We start from the raw sequence: 20,056 nt of genomic DNA, 5'->3' as shown, positions 1-20,056 counted from the left end.
CTCAAATGTCTTTGAAACCAGACCATTCTCACACAAACCCAAGACAAAAAAATAACAGCTAAATTACTATGGTCAGAAGGAAAAAATGTTAATTTATATTAGCTGACAATTAATTCCCCTTGCATAAAACTGCAAATTTGTATTGATAAATCCAGAAGAAGCTTGCAAATTTGCAACTTGCATAAAACTGCAAATTTGTATTGATAAACCCAGAAGAAACTACAGGTGCTGGTGTTTTCTTGTGGATTATAACACAGCTAAAAAGATGAGTGATGCCCTGGTCCTTGGAGACAGTGAAAATGGTTGTCTAAATTAGAGTAGGGGGCTGCCAGAGAGCACACCCTGGGGTTCGTTCATTTTTCATCTCATCACAGGTCAGAGTGTCCTTTCTTGGAAGTGTTTTTGGTGAATCAGTATTTGTTTCCATGGTGTTGGATAAAAAACAAATCTGCCCAAAGCTTTTGTTGCTTGCTGAGGCTTAGTTTGACAAAAGTTCTTCGCTGTTCATCTCTGTTGACAGTGATCACACTGAAAACCTGAGTTAATTTCATAAATTCCCAATGTCTCAATGTCATTTCTTTTCCAACAGGCAGCCTGAATGAAGAACTTCATTTCAGAGGAGCTGATGTAATATGTAGCACCTTCTGAAATATTAAGTATAATAACTTCAAGGATAGGAAATAAGTCACTTTTCATATCTTTGTCCCCAGTAGGTATGACTCAAAGTCAATTTTTAGAGAGCTTTAAATCTTCAGAAACTCTGTAATTTTGTGAGGTGCCCATGTTTCCTGTGTTCAGCATTGCAAAGCAATATTCCCTCCACTTGAAGGGCAAACACCCTGCATTTCCATGGCTTTGAGCTTGGTTATAATGTCAGAATTCACACACTGCAGGTCAAACAATAGGTATCTGGAATATTTGCCTTAATGCTTGTTTTGCTCCATTTAATATTGCACATCAGACACGCCAACCACGAATAAGGAAAATCTGTTTATAATTCTGCACGCCCCAGAAAGTTTCCCCATACCTCATAAAGCCTGAGATCTTTCTCCTGAACGAGTGTTTTAACAAAATCAGCTATAAACAGCACCCAGGCAGCCATCAGAGCAAATGGAAGAGAGTAGGTCACGCTGGTTAAGAACCTGTAAAAGGCAAAAGCAAGCTTTAGCTGAATACAAAATGTTCTGAGGATTAAGGCTTTGTATAAGAATATATTTTTCAGAACAATACTATGGCACAGGAAAAGACATGCTTATATTTCAAAATGTGGAGTAAAAATAATAATTAGTAAAAAAGACTCCTTTGCCATTGCATTGGACTTTCTATTCATCAAACTCCTGACTGCTCAGAATATTTTTATTTTTTTTAATGTTGCAGAGGGATTTCCTTGCTCAGCAGCACCACTGGCAGAGGCAAGAAGCACCATGGGCAGTGGCATCTCCTGGCTCTCTGATGAGCTGCATTCCATTTGGAAACATCACATAATACCCAGATCTAATGGCCAAATTTCATGATCAGGCTATATTTCCTGTGTTGGAGTCTGGATGTGGGTGTTTTCCCAAAGGTTGTCTGTCCCACCACCCCACAGGACAGGCAGACCCAGGGCATATTTCTTAGCTCCTCATTTTAGCTAAAACCTTCCAGTGCCAAATGAGTGAGGAAAAAAAATCCCAAATACAATGGTCAAAAATAAATTTCTGCTTTTGACATGGAAACCAAGTTTTTATAGCAGGGGATCCCCTTCATTCCATCTGCAGGGTTTACATTTTCCTCCTTAATTCAGAAACTTGACTTAAAACCCACAACCAGTGTTATTCCTGGAATAATGTACTATAACAGTGAGAAATGAACATTACATTTGTTTTCAAACTTTTTTTTTCCCTGTAAAGCTGAAAATTTCCTATAAACCAGCATTTTAGGAAATGCTTCCATGCAAATGAAGCCTTATTTGTAAAGAACCAGGAAAGGCTCCCCTAAAAATTCAGCATAGCACAACACCTCTTGTGTACTGGCGCTTATATATATAAAAATAACAACATATATAAATTATATATATATATATATAATATTATATAATATATAATATATATTTATATATACTATATAATATACTATATATGATATACTATGTACTATATACTATATAATATATAATACATAATACATAAATAACATATATATTACATACCATATATTATATATTATTATATATAATATATATTATAGATAATATATAAATATATAATGATATTATATATATAAATGCATATAAATATACATAAAATATATTTATATATAAATGTATAAATATATAAATTTATAAATAAATATATATAAATATAAATATATCTATATATACATATATATATCTATATATATATTCTCCCCCCTCTTCTCTCCAGTATGGTAACTGTGCAATAACTGTGCAATAATCAATAAGCAGACATTTTGTGATGACTTCTGCTGGATGCAAATCCAAAGCCTTGAGGTATTTCAATAATTGAGCAAACACCTCCCTCTGAACCTGGGCTGGGGAGAGGGAAACCCAAAGGCAAGTGGTTTTCCCAGGAGTTAATCACTGCACAAAACTCTCTCTCAGCAATAACCCAGGAATTTGCTGCAGAATTGGGTTTGGATGCTTCCTTCCTGCTTCCTGGGCACCTCACTTGTCCTGAGAAGGGGTTACAGGTTTTAGGTGCCCAGCTCTCTTCAGTGCCAGCTGACACAGGAGATGAACAGCTCTGCTGTGGCTCAAAAATGATATTTTACAGCTCCCAAACAATCTTTTGGCTCATGCAGTTGGCATGGAGGTTTTTCAGTAGGAAAAACTCCTAGGTCCAGCCTATCCCTTTGCTCCAAGGGAGACACTCAGTCAGGGCACAGTGATCCTCACATCAATACTTCTGCTGAACATCCTGCAGTGCTTCCTGATGGACCCTGAAATCCCTTCCCTGTGTGTTTTCCACTCAGTTTGGCCACTGTAAAGCTCATAAACCTAGGCACCCTTTCTTCCCCAAAAAAAATCAATTTTCTAAGTTCTGCTGCATTGTCTGCATGTGAACACCTGCAGAACAAGCCAAGACTCATATTTAATCAAGTTTTGGCAAATCTCAACCCCACTATGTGTAGCAAAACAGGGACAGGGAGTTTTACCTGCTGGAAAACCTACAGTTACCACCACAAACCAGGTATTAAAAAAACACTGAAAACTAAGATTAGGCAAACTAAACAGACCATCTTAGAGTCAAATATTCTCTCTTTTGGGAATTTTCTTGAGAAAAAAACCCAACTGAACAGAATGAAATTATTTTTATGCCATGTGAGTATGGTATTAAGGAATGGTGAACTCAACCAGTCAGGGACAAGATGAGTTGACACAAAACACGAAGGCAAAAGCCACCCAAACTTACATATCCTTGTTGTAGCAGGGGTAGGGCATGGCCTGGACCTGAACAGCTATTTCCTCTGGTTTCTTGCCAGTCTGTAGCTCAATGATGGCCCTTTCAATGCTGTCCTGGATGTAGATGAAGGCCCTGCTGTAAATCTGGCTCTGGGAGGTGGAGTTGTGCGGGCCCACGGTCCAGATGCGCTCGCGGATCCTGTTGGTGGTTTGGGTGATCCTGCTGCTCATCCTGATGGTGTAGTTGAGCACAGGAGGGAGGGACAGGCCACCAGGAACTGACTGGCCAGCCCTTGGAGGCAGCTTGAAAATGATACCTGGGAAAAGAAAGGGAAAATGATTTCCTTTGGAGTCGACAGCACACACAGATATGTAGAAACTCCTCCTTTTTACAAGGCCTCTTCACAGAAATTTTTCTATCCAGAACATTTTTCCTGATTTTTCCATATATAAAACATGTGATAGAATGGAGGATGAACAGAGAAGAAAACTGCTACTATGGGAAAGGACAAATACTACCAAGGTCTGGAGTTCCAAGAGAGGCAGAAGTTTCTATCTACCCCTCAATTATGAAGTATAAAAGCAAACAGGTCACAGGATTTATGAGTGGATCTAATCTTTAAACATTAAGATGTATTAATGATACAAATATAAGTTCCTATTTTCTGCTCCCTCTACCCCTCTCTGCAGTTTGATCCCACAATCCAATACCACAAATGTGAAAAGTGTGACTTAGAAGACCCAGTACACCATTATGGTGCTTGGCTGGAATACCTCAAGTGATTTATGACCTTCTAATAAATTGAATTGTCTCATATTTGGCCTTGTGGATCTTAAAAGGTCTTTTCCAACCTGAATGATTCTGTGATACCTTTCTTGATTAAAGCACCTTTTCCCAGAGCAGCTTGAAAGGAAATGGCTGCACAAAGATCACCTTGGGCCAGTGGGATTTTATTCAAACTGAGAATTAACCAAGAGGAATCACCAGCTGACCACAGACAGGGGAGGTGCAAGGGAAGAGGAGGTATGAAAAGGAGGTCTCAATGTGCAGGTCCCACACACACCTGCTCCAAATCAACTGCAGTGTGGTGGGAGCTGTGACCACAACAGTTGCTGGAGAAAAGCCAAATATTTTATGCTGCATTCCCACACTCTATCAGGCAGAATTTAACTGTCAGGGGCACTTGGCACTGTCACATACTTGCAAACAGCTCGTTCTTCAGGAAGAGCTCCTTAGCCACCGCTTCCATCTCGTCCAAGTCCTGCACCGGCCGGATGCGGTTGAAGGAGACGCAGGAGGAGACGTTCACAGCCAGGGCAGCCAAAGTGTTCAGCTGCTCAACAACATCAGCGTTGTTCTGCAGCTCCAGCCGGATATCATCTAGGGAAAAACCCCACAAACAAGCCCTCCAACATCACTACACCCAGCAGAAATCCCACTCCATCTTTCCACTCCTTCACGCGGCTGATGACACCAGAAAGGAGGAAAGAAAACAAACCAAAAGGCATCCTGCTAAGTATGCAGGGTGAAATACATTTCTGCACTCAGCAATGCAATGGAGGCATGCTGTTGACCCAGTTTTTATGTTAATCATTTGTAATATGCTCGTGAGCTTGCCTTTGGGAGGATGCCAGCAATGGGATGTGACAGCCATCCCAAATCAGAAGTCCCCACTAACCTGCTGAGGCTTTAGACATGCACGTGGTGCATCCTTTGCCCACTCCTTCCACACCCTCTGGTTTAGTAGGTAATCAACTCTCCTTTTGAGCTGCTGTGTCTCAGAGGAGGACATGCTTTATCCAGGCACATCAAGGCAGAGCTGTGAATGCTGTGCTGATGTGTGGACTCAACCTGATGCTGCAGTTAATAAAGATGCTGCTGTTTGCTGGCAGGTTTCAAAGGTGGCTGCATAATGCAAGGTAACTAATATGGAACAGCTGCTGCAGGCTCCGTGGCTTTATGGGGAGTTTAGGCAGGAGCTGTTGCTCATGAATAACACAGGGGTCAGCACCAACTGCATGTAAATGGCTGCAACAGACCATAATCACTCTTGGCTGCTGCTGGGCCTTGCTGGCACAGTCCAGATCTATGGTGACATGCCTGGCCACTCACTGCCAAAGCAGGTAGGGACAGCAAGGCTGGCAGGAAGGGACTGGGATCCCCCATGCACTCACAGGGATGTACTACCACCACTGTTACTGGTGATTCTCACAGGGCACAGCTCCAAATGCCACCTTGGAGGGCCTTGCAGACCTACCAAACTGCAGCAGAGCATCTCCTGCATTGCTGCCCCTGGCTCCATCAGCCTGGGTACATTTATGTGATCCCTGGCTCTTCTGCTCTGGAGAAGTTCTGCTCTGAACCTCGCTGCGACGCAAGGGAGCTCTCCACGACATTTTCCAGCCGAGTCCCAGGTAGCTCATTTGAAGCCATAATTACGGCTGAACAGTGTCCCCCAGTGGCCACACACCGCGGCAAAGCTCCCGTCCCTGCAGCCCGAACACCCGGGGGAAACACCTCTCCACACCAGGGCTCTGCTCTCTAAGAGCCTTTTCCCTGCAAGATTTCTGCATCACTGCGATTGCCGTGCCCTGGAGCCTCCAACATGGGCCAGAGAAGAGCAGACTATGGGATGGCTGCAGCTGGCTGAACCTGGAGCTCCCAGGCCTGAAGCACAAGTGAGGAAGAGGGCAGCACATCGTGGACACACTCACCCAGCTCATTTATCTGACTCAGGAGCTCAGCTGCGTCCAGATCCACCATCAGCTTGATAAAAACCTGCACAAAGGGGTTCTGCAGGGCATTCTACCAGCAAGCAGAGAAAGACAAAGCATCAGTTTGACCAGAAGCTCCTTGAGTTCACTCACTGTGCAATTCCAAACCACCACAGAGCAGCTGCCTTCACTGGGTATTTGCACTGCCCCCTCCCTACTCCCTTCACTCTGCATCAGGATGGGGAAATGTCAGCAATGGAAACACCATAGAAAGCTCCCTAAATCCAAGTCAGTGCTTCTCTGAGTCAAGAAAGGATGCCCACTGAGTCTCCACCAGGCACTGGAGTCCCATCAAAAAAATCATGGATGATTTTAGTTATTCTAGAAGTAAATTTCCCTTGTGTCTGTTTTAAGTCCTGTGAACACAGCCAGTGCACAATGCAAAGGCAACCAAAACTTAACTTGGAGATCAGCACAGGTTTTTGTTTGGCTGAATATTCCACCAATGACTGCAATCAGCAGAGAGCATTTCATTTCACTTTTGCATATTCCACTCTGGATTTTCTCTTGGTGCCATGGAAATTAGAATGAATTCCAGCCCCTAAAATTAACTGCTAATGCTTTTGGCTTCCAGGGATCTCATTTTTGTAAGAAAAGGAGACAATTTTTACTACAGAGAATGGTAAACAAGTGTGTGTAACATTACAGTCTACTGCCTTCTGTATCCAGGCAAGGCTAGGCTTCTTAGGAGGGGGAAAAAGAAATTTTATTTACATTCAGTGAGGTACAAAACATCTTCCAGCTCTTATGTGTGTACCCAGAACTACATGCTTATTATAGATACTGTTTCATTCTCTGAAAAATTCATTTCTTGCCTGGTCTTGGCTGGCTGGATCAGTCCATCAAGCAGAAAGTTAATTTACAAACTGAAGAGTGTTCCCTCCAGCAGGCCCCAGTACAGCCAGGGTCAGGGAACACATTACAAACAGTTCATTTGAGAAAGAGAATTTGCAGGGAAAGGTGAGGCAGGAGCATCTCTGTTAAGGAACAGGCAGAAACTGTGAAGTCCAGGACACCCTGAGAGGGGCCTCCCCAGCTGACCTAAGATGTCCCTGGAAGCCCAGTTTGCTTCAGTGAACAGATTCCCTGCTGGCAAGAGGCAGAGGGGAGGTTGGAAGTCATACCTTGATCATTGGAACTGTCTGGTTTAACTTAGTCAGTGAATTCAGGATGACAGGAGACTGGTCCAGCCACTCCTGGGACTTCAGGGCTAACTCAGCCATCTGCTCCAGGGTTGCATTTGACTACAAAAGAAGCCCACAACATAAAAGGATTACTTTATTCATTACCTTACAGATTTTAACTAATTAATAAATAAATCAATAAGACTGCTGAGATCAAATTTGTTTTCCTTAGGATTTTTCTTAGCATACTCTCATTGTTTGGCAAAATGTCTTAACACACTGGATTTATGCAAGTACTTAAAAATATTATATTTAGGGCATGTCTTGAATATCTGCTTTCCTTCTGCCTCTAGTCTGCCTGTGAACAAGCACTGGTTACAGCATTTGTCCTGGGAGACACATCTCTCCTACTGGCTGAAAATATGGGGGTGAAACTTGATAAGCTGGAGGCCTTCAACAATTGTCCTATAAATATTAGACCAACAGCAGCTTCTGAAGAGAAGATTCAACCAAAGACAAAAGATGACTCATATGGCCAGCAAGGCAAGCAGGAAAAGATAATGTGATGAATACTCCAAACAGTGAGAAAGCAGCCCTCTGCTTCCCAGGGAAACAAGCCTGTGCTAGATAAATTACAGCCCTGTGCAGTGGGTGTATGCTGATGTCCTGGAGCAGAGCCATACCTTTCCCATGATTGCTCGAGTTTCTGGGGTGTCTGGTGTGAAAAGGATCTTCCCAAGCACCATTGGTTTTAAGAAAGACCAAATCAAAGCTCCAGTGGGGGTCTTGACCAGGTCCAGGTAAAAGGATAAGCAAAACGGGGCTGCAAGGGGAGAAAAGCAAAAAATTACACTGAGAACAAACAGACCAGACACAAGAAAGCTGCCAGTGTGTTTTTTCTCCCATCTGCCCAGTTTGTTGCTGTGGCCAGTGAATACCTTCAGGGCCCTCTTCACTGACTGATCTAATGCATCTTGACAAAAGCAATCCACCCCCAAGATCTCCTGTTGCTGAACTCAAGACAACAAGAGTCTCTCTGCTGGAGCCAACATTATCTGCTTGAAGGTTAAATGGAGTTTTGTGAACTCAGAGGAGCTAATAATGTCAGTACAGTCAGGAAAACTACACATCAAGAAAAAGCAGTGACCTGTCGAGCCCTAGGACCAGATCATCAACAAATGGGAGACAGTGCAGTGTCAAGCACTGCTCTGCTGCACAGGCAGTTTTCCCTTTGAACATTTATGGAAATAAACCACCAACAATTAGGGCAGTGCAGATCTTCAGCTACCATAAATAATGAGCACTTACAGCCCTCAGAGACATATGGAGAATAGCTCAGCACTAGATCTGTCTGGAAATAGCAGAGTTCAGCTCTGAAACGTTTGTGCCCTAGGGAAAAGCCAGACTTACTGGAATCCTGAGGAATCCCATATTTCCTCATCAGCTTTTGGACATAGACATCCCCTGCATGAGAACTGTTGCTTACAGGGTCTCCAAAGTCTGGAAGCAAAGACTCAAAAAACAAGGGTGTGATCTCCTGGTTGCAGAGGATTTTTGACATGGATTTAAAAGTGCCATGTGTTATCCCAGAGTTGTTTGGTTTAAATAATGCCTGCAGAAAAGACAAAACACAAATAAATCCTGCACACTGAAAGCATCCCCCTTGGAGAGAAATAACAGAATGAGAAGGAAAGCACTGAACTTTTTTATACTGCTTTCTTATGACAGGTTTGCATTTACCAAAATAGGAACTTTCTATGGAAATCATGTATTTTTTTGTTATGACAGAGGTGGCACATTTATTTCCAGGTATGACAACCAATGTGGGAAGTGCCTACAATGTGTGCAGAGAAATTCCCTATAATGTGTGCCTGGTGACATTCACACACCTGGGTTACAACACACATTTGTCACATGGATGTGCACATCACTGTCCCCATCCAGCCCATGGCTGCACGTGGCTCTGCAATGTGCAGGCAGAATGATGACCAGGAACAATTCCTGTCACTTGTGCTCTCCTGGACCATGGATCAGAGATGGATTGGGCACTCTGCTGGATGAAGGCAGAGCACCCTGGAGTTACTGCACCTGTCAGAGCAGTAATGGGTTTGTACTGAATGTTTTGGGCACTCTGAGGCTTTGGGTGTGATCTAATGCACACTAAAGCTAAGGCAGTTTTTTGCTACTGACTTTGGAGGGTTTGCCTTTAGTGGGCAGTTCTCCAGCTGATCCTTCCAGTATTTTGCTGCAAATCCTCTCTCCTTTAAGACATTCTTGCTCCAAGTGTTTCCCCCCCCTCATGAGCACATGATGGTCCCACTGCTCCAAATCAAAACTCCCCCAGGAAGGCAACACAGACTCACAGAATGGATTGGATTGGAAGAGACCACAAAGTTCATCTCATTCCAACCTCCTGCCATGGGCAGGGACACCTACCAGAAGCCCCATCCAGCCTGGCCTTGAACACTTCCAGAGATAAGTTCGATAGAGCTTTTCCTCAGAACACTGTTGCTTTGAAACAGAATCTATGTTTAATGCAACTGTGGTTTCTAGGATAAGACATTACTGTGGAAACCATTTCAGTGGTATTTTGCCTCAAAAGCACATGCAGGCTACACATACCTTAGTCAGTGGCATTTTCCTGGACTGTCGGAGCTTTTTCAGGGAATGAATAGCTTGTAGCAATGGATCAATGCCAGATTCAACCTGGTGTCTGAAATATTTCATTTTTGTCAGAAGGCCTAACATCTTGTCCATAGGTTTCTGGAGTTCCTTAGGGAAAAACATCTGCAAGAGGCAGGAAGGAAATCAATTATGATGAGCAGGAATCTGCATGCACAGGCATGCACACACCCATATTGTGTTAACTCAAACATGAGCACTGTGGGATTTTCAAAATTGCAAGGAGGCTTTACAGAGTGGGTGTCCCATGGGAAATGAATGGGATTAGTACTCCTAAATCCCCAAGCACTTTTGCAAACCTTTCACCTGAACATTACATAATCTAACAGTGTATTTCCAAATATCTGCAGTTGGGAAATATGTGTCATGTACTGGCTGGGATACGACCAAATCTCCCATTTCACAGAGCACAGGTGTCAAACACCACATGTGACTTTTGACCTGAGCCCAAATTCATTGGCATTGTCATTTAACAACTTTTTTTTTGCCCAGGATCACTCCTGTATTTTTAAATACATGCTCACTATTCACTTCTTCATGAATGTTTTCTTAGATGCTGTTGCTATAGTTGGGGGGTGGGGGGAATTTCAATCATTTAATAACTTTGTAGTTCCAAATAGATAGGGAAAAGATATGTTACAGGACTTTTTCCAGGGCTTCCCTTTTCAAGGCATCAAAAAATTTAGCTCATTTTTGGGTCAGCTGGGAGTGTTCAAAAGGTTGTGACAGCCCATAAAGGATACTAGCAGACAGGGAGGCATTTAGAGTAGGTCCAGTGCCTTTAAATGAGGTTTGCTGCTTTACACCAGCTGGGATTCTCATTTATATCCACGCTGTCACAGCATGGATATGCAATAAAACTTGCTGCATGAGCAAAGCCTGATCTTTGGCTTGTGTAAATCAGTGTAGCTTCTAGCCACTGCAATGATATTTTATAACCTTTCAGCCAGGGCGTGCAGAAAGCACTCCAAAAATCCAGCACTAACCTTGTACAAGAAATTGTAAATGTCCAAGTGTCTCAGCAGGGTGACCCCAAGGAGGTAGGTCCTGCGAGTCCTCTCTGGCACAGGAAGGCTGCACAGCTCCTGCAGCACCACCTGCAGCTGTGGGTCAGTGGGATGGGCACTGCAGGACTCCAGCTGCAGCACCTGAGAGAGGAGCTGGGTGTGCACAAAGGGAAAAGAGAATTATTAAGGGTGTACTGCACACTCCACCATGCCTGGGTTTATCTTGCCTGGCTGTTGTTCTTTCCACAGTGCCATATTTCAACCACCCAAGAACCAGAAAATGCCTGCCCATTACTCCTGCTCCCAGGGACAAATCCTAAGGACTGTGTTTTACTACCCAGCTTGCACAGTAGTAAAAACTTTTGTGGCTTCAATTTCTCACTGACTGATGCATGTGAAGTTTGGAAAAGAGCACACTCTTTGGGGCCCAGTCCAGACAAGATGGCTGGGAAGGGGGAAAGCATCTGGAGCTCTGCTTGCAGGAGCAGGAGGCTGAGGAAGGGAAGCTCTTCTCTCATTCTGGGAGGGCATTTTTGGACCCTGAGCGCTCTCACACATTGTGGTTATAAATGTGCTTTTCCACCTGGACTGGGACAACTTCCCAGTGACCAGGACAACTGAAAACCCTGCTCAGCCCCCTTGAGTGTGTCCCAGAGAGTTGTGCCCTCCCTCTCCAGGCAGTGCCTGGCTGCTGCCCAGCTCCTAGTGACAGCCCAAGGGACCATATGGCTCCCAGTCTCCAATGGCTGGGCTGACAACAGTGATGCTCCTACTGCATTCCTGGGGGCTTTCCCAACCCATAACATGCCCTGCTATCCTCTGTCTGTCCCTGTGGGGTCATCTGTGCTGTCACACACCCAGTGACCTGCTCAAATTATAGTTTTAATGGTCTGAGCAGTAGAAAGCAACAAGACCTCCCTAAAGGATAACAGCAAACTCACCTGACTGCTGTTTTCTGGGAAAGATGCTTCCAGAAGAGCATCAATGCTGGCTGTGGACATTCTTGTTGTGTTTCTGAGGTCCTCTTTGAGCTGCTCCACATTTTTAAATACATCTCTTAACTTTTCTGGAATAAACAGTCAAAGAACAATTGATGTTACAGCTTTCTCCAGGCACATAGCAAATCTCAAGCACTTATGTGAAGTATGGGAGTGTGGTACCTCACTGCTCACAAGAAAAAAGTCAAAAAAACTTGGAACATGCAGTCATTACTCCCTACATTTTACAGTCTGGTTTTTGGGCTGAAGTTATCACATCTCAGGACAGCAAAATTTGCTCAGATGGAAATACTTGGTGCTTTTTTTTTGTAAAGGAAACAAAGTGTGGTCTTGAACAGGCTGTGGAAGTACCCCAGATAAAGGATCTCAAGGTCATTTTGTGTGGTTATTTCATTCATACCAGCTCTCCCTGGCAGCTGGGCAGTTCTGGGACTTCCAGCAGCAAGTGTGGTACCAGTGGTGATGTTTACCAACATTGTAAAGAAAATACAGAAGAGTACCTTGCTTGCTGGAGTCTGTTAAACCCTCAGTGACATTCAACATGGAATTCAAAGTAGCCACATACTGAGGAATCTCTTGAAAGAAACCAATTTCTGGTACATTTTCTTGAAGCCTGAATTGGAAAAACAAAACAACAAACAAAAGTGAGAATACAAAGAGAAGGCAAGAAGTCATTTCATAAACAGAATACTAAAACAGTCTAGCTCAGAGAGAGAGCCTCACCACTTGAGCTGTGCCTGGATGTCTGTGGCATCCCCAATGAGGACATTCTGGAGCTCCTGGGAGATCCTCCTGTGACTCAGCACGTTGGCCACCAGCTGGCTGCTCAGCTCAGCAGCACGGAGGAGCTGCTCCTGAGCCTGGCCCTGCTCACACAGCTCCCCAAAGGGAGCCTCAGGGAGCTGGCAGAGCTGCTGGATGGACTGAAAGCTCTCATGGTCACACAGAAGTGCTGTCAGATCCCGGAGGCGAGAGATCTTCAAAGGACATTTGGAAAAAAAAAGGGAGAAAAATGCACAAACACCAGTTAGATGAGAGAATTATAAAAGGCAAGCTTTAAAGAGTCTAGCTGTCCCTTTCTCTGTCTCCTTAGGACTAGGATTTTGAAATATATATATATTTAGTTCATTCAAAAGGTCTCCAATGGAATAGCTTGTGACAATCATTGTGTGAGCTTCTGGCAAGCCTGGCTGAATCTAATAAACCTTGCAAACCTTAACATGTCATTTCCCCTGCCCAACACACTTAAGACAGCAGTACTCCATTGGACTTACCTGTTTATTAATTAATCTTCTCAGAGACCAAATAAATCTACCTTGCACAACAGGTTTAGCCTTTCAGATACCACCTGGTCATCTACTGCAGCACAGGAAAGGGACTTGGCCACAAGTCAGAGCTTCCTCATCTGCCAAACTGTGTCAAATTATAGTCCTTTGCTATTATGGGCTTCCCTCTTGTCTGACATCATTATTTACATTATCAGGCTCTTAGGGGAAGTATTATTTTCAGCTTTATGCCCTTAAGTACCTGTCACACTGAGGCTCATCATATTATTGTTACAGATATATTACACAGCAACAACATTGCACACTGCTGTATTTTTTTAAAGGGACTTTTAAATGCTATTTCTCATATGGAGCAATAGACTGAAGTGCACGCATGCTATTAGTGCAGTCATGAAGAAGCATTTTGTTCAAATGAGGCACTGCCAAACCCAAAGCTGGTGAGGGAACTCCATGAATCAATCCTGGTGCTTCACCTCAGAAGCCATTCTGGTGTTGTGTGACATCTGGGGCCAGAGGAGCATGTGGGGACTTGACTGCAGCCACACTGGGGCTGGTACAGCTCCTTAGGCACAGCAGTAACCCAGTTAGTCATGCTGCTAACTGCCACTCAGGAGTGCACAATTCCATGGATTTTCAGCAGGGCAGAGGTATCTAATCCCTATCTGTGCCTTTCAGAACTCCTCCCTGCCTCCTCCTCAAGTGAAGCTGAGGCATCCTGGAATGATTGCAGCTCTGCAAGGTGCTTCAGGAAGTCTCAATATACTGAATTTTAAAACTAGTGGTGCACTGAGGAATATGCTGTCACTGGCCATCTCTGCAGTGCTCATCCTCCTGGGACAGCTGGTGGCAAACAGAGCCATCCTATCCATGGGAGGACAGGAACACCTCTACCTTCTCTGAAAAATGGATGTACACTCAGTAGGGACAGATAAAAGAACAAGTTCCTCAACCCAGTTTACAGGTGACCTTCAAATCTAGGCAGCCCCCAGAACACAGAGCTTCAGCCCTAGTTTTTATCAGCTGTTCTCTTAAAAAAACTCTTTTCCATACTCTGTTTTTCAAAACCACCATTGCACATTCATGTATCACTGCGGGATGTCCTTCAAGTCAGCATTTAAAGCAGACTCACTTTTAGCTTCAGGAGCTCTGGTATGGATGAATGTTTCTCAGAGGTATTATTTTGCATAAAAGAGTTCTTTTTCAGATGAGTTTGCTTCAAAAGCAGTGTGATGTTTTCTGTGCAGGGAAAAAAAAACAATAGTTACTCCAGACAAAAATGCCAGAAACTTCACAGAGGGAATATTAGCACTTTTATTCTGTGGCCAACTGAGCATTGCTATTTTCCACCAAACCCCCATGGCTGAGGACCTCTGAAATCACAGAGCAAGGCCCAAATTGTAATCTGGGTTATAAGGGACTGAGTTCAAGTAGGTGCTCTGTTCCTAGTGAAATCCAGCCCATGCTGGTGCACAGGTAAAACCTCTTGGGTGTTACAACAAGCACACATCTATGCAAAACACCATGTTAGCTCTCAGAAATAACTGCTGTCATATTACAGCTACAAAAAGCTGGGAAGGGAAAGAATTTTCTATTTGTAAGATTGCTTTGTCTGAGTGTCAGCATCCTGTCATCACACGGAGAAGAAGAGATGTACCTTCTGGAGAGACTGGGATGGAAACTCATAATCCCAAAGCGACATAACTCAAACAAAACCTCAGTCTGGCTTGCTCATGTCTCACAGCTCCAGTTAATTGCCAGCAGATAAAACCATGCAGCACCATTCCTTCCCACCATTAGGCAAACCACATTGCAGCTGAGGCCCCTGAGCATTAATGAAATCATGATCACCTGTCAATTCCCCATCCTCAGCTTCTGCAGAATTTATTAAACACATCAGGTAAGGGTTATAGCTGTTGTTCGCTGTCACCTGCAAGATGGTGTTTTGAAATTCTAAAAACAGAAATCTGAAAAATAAGATAGGAATTTAAATCAGCTTCACCTTCAAAAACAAGGTATGTATTAGTGAGGGACCTGTCAGCTGTGGATGCTGCTCCTCAGCAGAGTAAATAAAAATTCCAGATGAAAGCCATCTCTCCTAAGTGGGTACCCCCCCAGTTTTATTCCATCAGTTCTTTCTGCTGTTATTTCCCAAAGCTGTCATTCACTCTCAAAATAAGAAAACACACTTGAAAAGTTCACGTCTATGTGATGGATGCATTACACAGATGGAAAGGCACACCTAAGGGAGACTGAGGATCAAAAATTAGAGAGTCATCCCACAAAGGAAGGTTTTCCCATGAGCCTACCACTGGTGGTGAGACTCCTTCAGGACTCTGTTCCACTGCATTGATACGTGTGCCAACACACAAAATTTTTTGTTAGTCTGACTTTCAGCTGTACTTTCAGCTCAAGGAGAAGTTTCCTCTTCTTCAATTTAACCCACATTACACATTGTGTCCTAAATTACAGTGATTGCAGGCTTAGGTTGTTCCACTGGAAGAAAATTCCACACTTCTCATGCTGGAATGAGAATGGTGGTCACAACCCACGCGTGGAATTACAATTCCCAAATCCCAAACTCACTGTGTGATCAAGCTGGCTGGGGACAGAGTGTGGTCACTCAGAGGCCAAGGCAGGGTCTTGTTGTAAAGGGTTTGTGCCACAACAGTGAAGTGATGAGCAACGACATCAATCACAGTGTCAAAACTGGTTTGGTTGGAGAGAGGAGGTGAACTGGAACTCATATTGAATTCATTTAGCAGGCCAGGGATGTTCAGCGCCTTGAGAATGTAGAAGGTGGCTTCTGTGATTTCTAGAGTTGACAGATCACTGGCAGAGTCACTTGCCACTGCTTCCAAGAGCCTTGCAAGGGAAGCTCCTTCAGCTGGGTTCCTTTTGGTGCTGAGGAAGCTGTCAAACACATCCCAGACACTTGTGTAGTAGCTGCCTATAGTGAGGCTCTGCTGGAGCCTCTGCAGCAGGCTGTGGAGCTCATCCTGTGCCACACTGGAGAGCAAGGTCAGGTTATCCCAGCCTGTGGCACTGCCAGAGGAATTCAGGGAGCTCAGCACTGTTTCATTCAGCAGGGCAGGGAGGAGCACGTTCAGAAGCTGGGATGGGGACACATCCCCCACATCCTGGGCTGGGATGGGGCACGAGGCATCACCCTGCACCAGCCCCTCCGTGGCTGCACTCAGAGCTCTCACCTTCTCCTGCAGCCACGAGTTTCCCAGCCCAGAGACAAGGTCTAACTTGGAGAGGAAGCTCAGGGACAAACGCAGAGCTCGGGTGAGGCACGACAGCTCCTTGGCAAAGCTCTCCCTGCTGTTGTTGTAGGCAGCAGCAAACTCTGGGGACAGCTGCAGGTTGTTTATGGCCAGCTGGAACAGCCTGGTAAAGGTCTCATTGCTCCCTGTCCCACCCTCCATGCCCAAGGAATGCAAGAGGGGCTTGCAGGGGCTCCTGCCTGAGGACTCCCTTAGAGTGGCATTTTCAAACAGCACCTCAAGGCCCATGTCAAGCAGATGCTCAAAGGAGCAGTTCTGGAGTGTCCTGTAGCCATTGCTGCTGGGCTCAAGGAAAGGACCCAAGGCTGATCTCAGGAACTCCCAAACTTTTGCCTGTAGTGAGGAATTGTGCTGTGAGGGAGACTGGCTGAACTCCTGCAGCAGCAAATTTGAGAAATTATAGACAGAGTCCATTTTTTCCTCCAATGTGTTGTTTAAGTTGGTGTCATGTAGGACTTTCATTCCTGCTCCCCACATTTCCATCAGTCTCTGGGTATGGTTACTGTAAGAATCGAGTAACAGGCTGAGAGATTCAAGCTCTCTGATGTTATACCTTTCCTGCAGACCTTTCAAAGTTAAGATACCCCTCTGCATGGCCTGCAAGTACGTGGAGATGTTGTTTCCCCTGGAGTCATCTTCACCATACAGCTCAAATATGGAAGATGCAAAGTTTAGCAGCTGCTTCAGTTCCTCACTGAAAGGAAGGCTGGAGTCATCTTCCAGTGTATTTAGCAGATTTTGCAGCATGTCCAGAAGTGACTGGGCAGTGAGACTGTCTGGATTACTCCAGTTCAAGGATTGCAGACCTTCAGCAATGTGCCAGAAAGCATCAAGTTCGTTTGCCTGCCCTCCAGAAGGGAGCTTCTGCATTAGCTTAGACAAAGAAGAGATCAGCAGATAATGATCACTGGTATTCACCTTTGCCATGGCACCAAGAAGTTTCTCAAGGGACAAAAGGTGTTCTGCAAAATTTTCAAAAGTTTCAGGGGTCAACATGAAGTCAGAAAATAATGATGACACTTTTTCATTTGTGCTGAGATAATTTTCAATGTCTTCGAGTGAGATTGCATCGAGTGCAAGCATTTTGATAACCTCCCATGCATTCTCTGCATTAAAATGAGTCCTGTTTAAAATTATCTCATTCCAAATCACTGCAGCCATAGTCAGAACATCTTGATTTTCTTTTCCATAGGGATTAGAGTAGAACAGTCCTTCACCACCCTCTTCATACAGAGGAAGTATTTCTTGAAACATTCTTTCCAAGTCCAGTGGGTTGTCTGTGGCAGAAGCTGAACTGAAAAGGAGTTTTAATGAACTGTACAAATCACTCAGATCTGAGGATTCCATCGCTTCAGTAGAATTCTGAAAGATCTGATGCACCAATGCTTTTCCAGGAGCCACTCCAAAGTCCACAAGGATTAGAGCTTTCTTCATCATTTGCAGGAGCTCCACATATTCACCCACTTGTGTGAGGCTCCATTTGGAGGTGAGCAGGCTGCCAGTGGCGTGCCACAGCCGGGAGAAGTGTCCCCACTCGGGCTGCCTGGAGGCAGCTCTGCCCACCTGCAGCAGCTCATAGAGGCTGCTGTTCCTCATGGAAGCAGCTGCTGGCAGGAGGGAGAACACAGGCAGCCCATCCCAGGCTGCTGAGCTGCCAGAGGAATTCAGGGAGCTCAGCACTGTTTCATTCAGCAGGGCAGGGAGGAGCACGTTCAGAAGCTGGGATGGGGACACATCACCCACATCCTGGGCTGGGATGGGGCACGAGGCACCACCCTGCACCAGCCCCTCCGTGGCTGCACTCAGAGCTCTCACCTTCTCCTGCAGCCACGAGTTTCCCAGCCCAGAGACAAGGTCTAACTTGGAAAGGAAACTCAGGGACAAACGCAGAGCTCGGCTGAGGCACGACAGCTCCTTGGCAAAGCTCTCCCTGCTGTTGTTGTAGGCAGCAGCAAACTCTGGGGACAGCTGCAGGTTGTTTATGGCCAGCTGGAACAGCCTGGTAAAGGTCTCATTGCTCCCTGTCCCACCCTCCATGCCCAAGGAATGCAAGAGGGGCTTGCAGGGGCTCCTGCCTGAGGACTCCCTTAGAGTGGCATTTTCAAACAGCACCTCAAGGCCCATGTCAAGCAGATGCTCAAAGGAGCAGTTCTGGAGTGTCCTGAAGCCATTGCTGCTGGGCTCAAGGAAAGGATCCAAGGCTGATCTCAAGAACTCCCAAATTCTTGCCTGTAGTGAGGAATTGTGCTGTGAGGGAGACTGGCTGAACTCCTGCAGTAGAAGATGTGTTAAATTATAGATGGGTTTAATTATGTCTTCACTGGAATCTTCACTGGCACTTGTATAATGAAGGATTTTCATTCCTGTTCTCAGAAGTTCAGACAAGCTCTCCAAGGTTTTATTGTTAAAATTAAAGAAAAGATCTATAGATTTTAATGCACTGACATTATAATTCAGCTGTAAGTCTTTTAAGATGTTCAACGTCTTCTGGATGGCTTGAGTGACTTGTGAGATATTGGCCACTCCAGAGCTTTCCCCAAACTCTTTAAACACAGCTGTTATGAGCTCTGACAGCTGACCCAGCTCCTCACTGAAGACACCACTTGATTTATTACTCAGCTTTTGCAAATGGCTGTTTAGCACCTCCAAGAACTGCCCGTAGGCGACAATGGCTGTGTTATTCCACCTCATGGATCTCAGCTTCTCCCCAATGCGCCAGTAGACGTTCAGCTCATCCCACCAGGCCTCCCCCATGGACTTCTCTACAGCCCTCATCAGCTCAAACACAGGCAGCAGGAGGTACTGATAGCCTACATTTGTGCCCATCATTCTGAAAAACATCTCCTCGAGAGGTAGGAGCTGCTCTGGGAAGTTTCTGTAGGAGTCAGGCTCAAGCAGATCATCAGAAAACACAGATGGTATTTCTTCCAATCCACTCAAACCGTCTCTGAGACCTTCCAGAAGTGATGGCATGCTTGTGGAGAGCAACATTTTGAGAGCATCCTTAGTTTTCAATGCACTAAAATTGGAATTACTTAGGAGAGCTGGATTCCAAAGCTTTGTAGCTAATTTTAAAGCCCTCTGAATTTCTTTCCATTGGATCATTGTATTGAAAATGGAAGTCCCATTAAAGTCACTCTGTAATTGCAGTGATGTGAAGTTATAGATTTCATCAATTATTTCCTTATTATATGGTTCCTTTAATTTATAATCATGGTGTGGATTCATTCCCAGTTCAAGAAATGCATACAATTTCTGTAATGTTTCATTCTTCAAATTTCTGAATAGATTTAAGCTTTTTAATTCACTTCTATTCATTTTTTCCTCAAAGCCTTTTAAATGTTGTAGATGCTTTTGTATGGCTTCTAAATCATCTGAATTAATGGACCTCTTGGAGAGCTTTCCACCAATCTCTGGTGACTTTATTTTTCTGGAGGGGAACAAAAAAGTGTTTTAGTGAATATGAAATCAATGCAAGTGGAAATGTAAGGTGATTT

The 20,056-nt window shown here is 44.5% G+C and overlaps 1 protein-coding gene across 1 annotated transcript in view; it reads right to left on the bottom strand.

The window, feature by feature from the left end:
- The window catches only part of ABCA12 (ATP binding cassette subfamily A member 12), a 79,682-nt gene that overhangs the window by 33,880 nt on the left and 25,746 nt on the right, over positions 1-20,056 (bottom strand). Inside the window, exons 10-24 of the mRNA XM_058028263.1 lie at positions 15,856-19,989; positions 15,121-15,236; positions 14,402-14,508; positions 12,710-12,963; positions 12,487-12,599; positions 11,930-12,054; positions 10,968-11,141; positions 9,922-10,086; positions 8,710-8,911; positions 7,983-8,122; positions 7,300-7,419; positions 6,116-6,206; positions 4,602-4,781; positions 3,411-3,717; positions 1,028-1,142 (exon numbers count right to left, since the gene is read on the bottom strand). Of these exons, the coding sequence (XP_057884246.1) occupies positions 1,028-1,142; positions 3,411-3,717; positions 4,602-4,781; positions 6,116-6,206; positions 7,300-7,419; positions 7,983-8,122; positions 8,710-8,911; positions 9,922-10,086; positions 10,968-11,141; positions 11,930-12,054; positions 12,487-12,599; positions 12,710-12,963; positions 14,402-14,508; positions 15,121-15,236; positions 15,856-19,989 (6,343 nt within the window). The remainder of the gene's footprint in view (positions 1-1,027; positions 1,143-3,410; positions 3,718-4,601; positions 4,782-6,115; positions 6,207-7,299; positions 7,420-7,982; positions 8,123-8,709; positions 8,912-9,921; positions 10,087-10,967; positions 11,142-11,929; positions 12,055-12,486; positions 12,600-12,709; positions 12,964-14,401; positions 14,509-15,120; positions 15,237-15,855; positions 19,990-20,056) is intronic.

This window comes from Melospiza georgiana, chromosome 7, assembly GCF_028018845.1.
Source record: "Melospiza georgiana isolate bMelGeo1 chromosome 7, bMelGeo1.pri, whole genome shotgun sequence".
NCBI lineage: Eukaryota > Metazoa > Chordata > Aves > Passeriformes > Passerellidae > Melospiza > Melospiza georgiana.
This window is presented reverse-complemented; position numbering and strand designations above follow the sequence as displayed.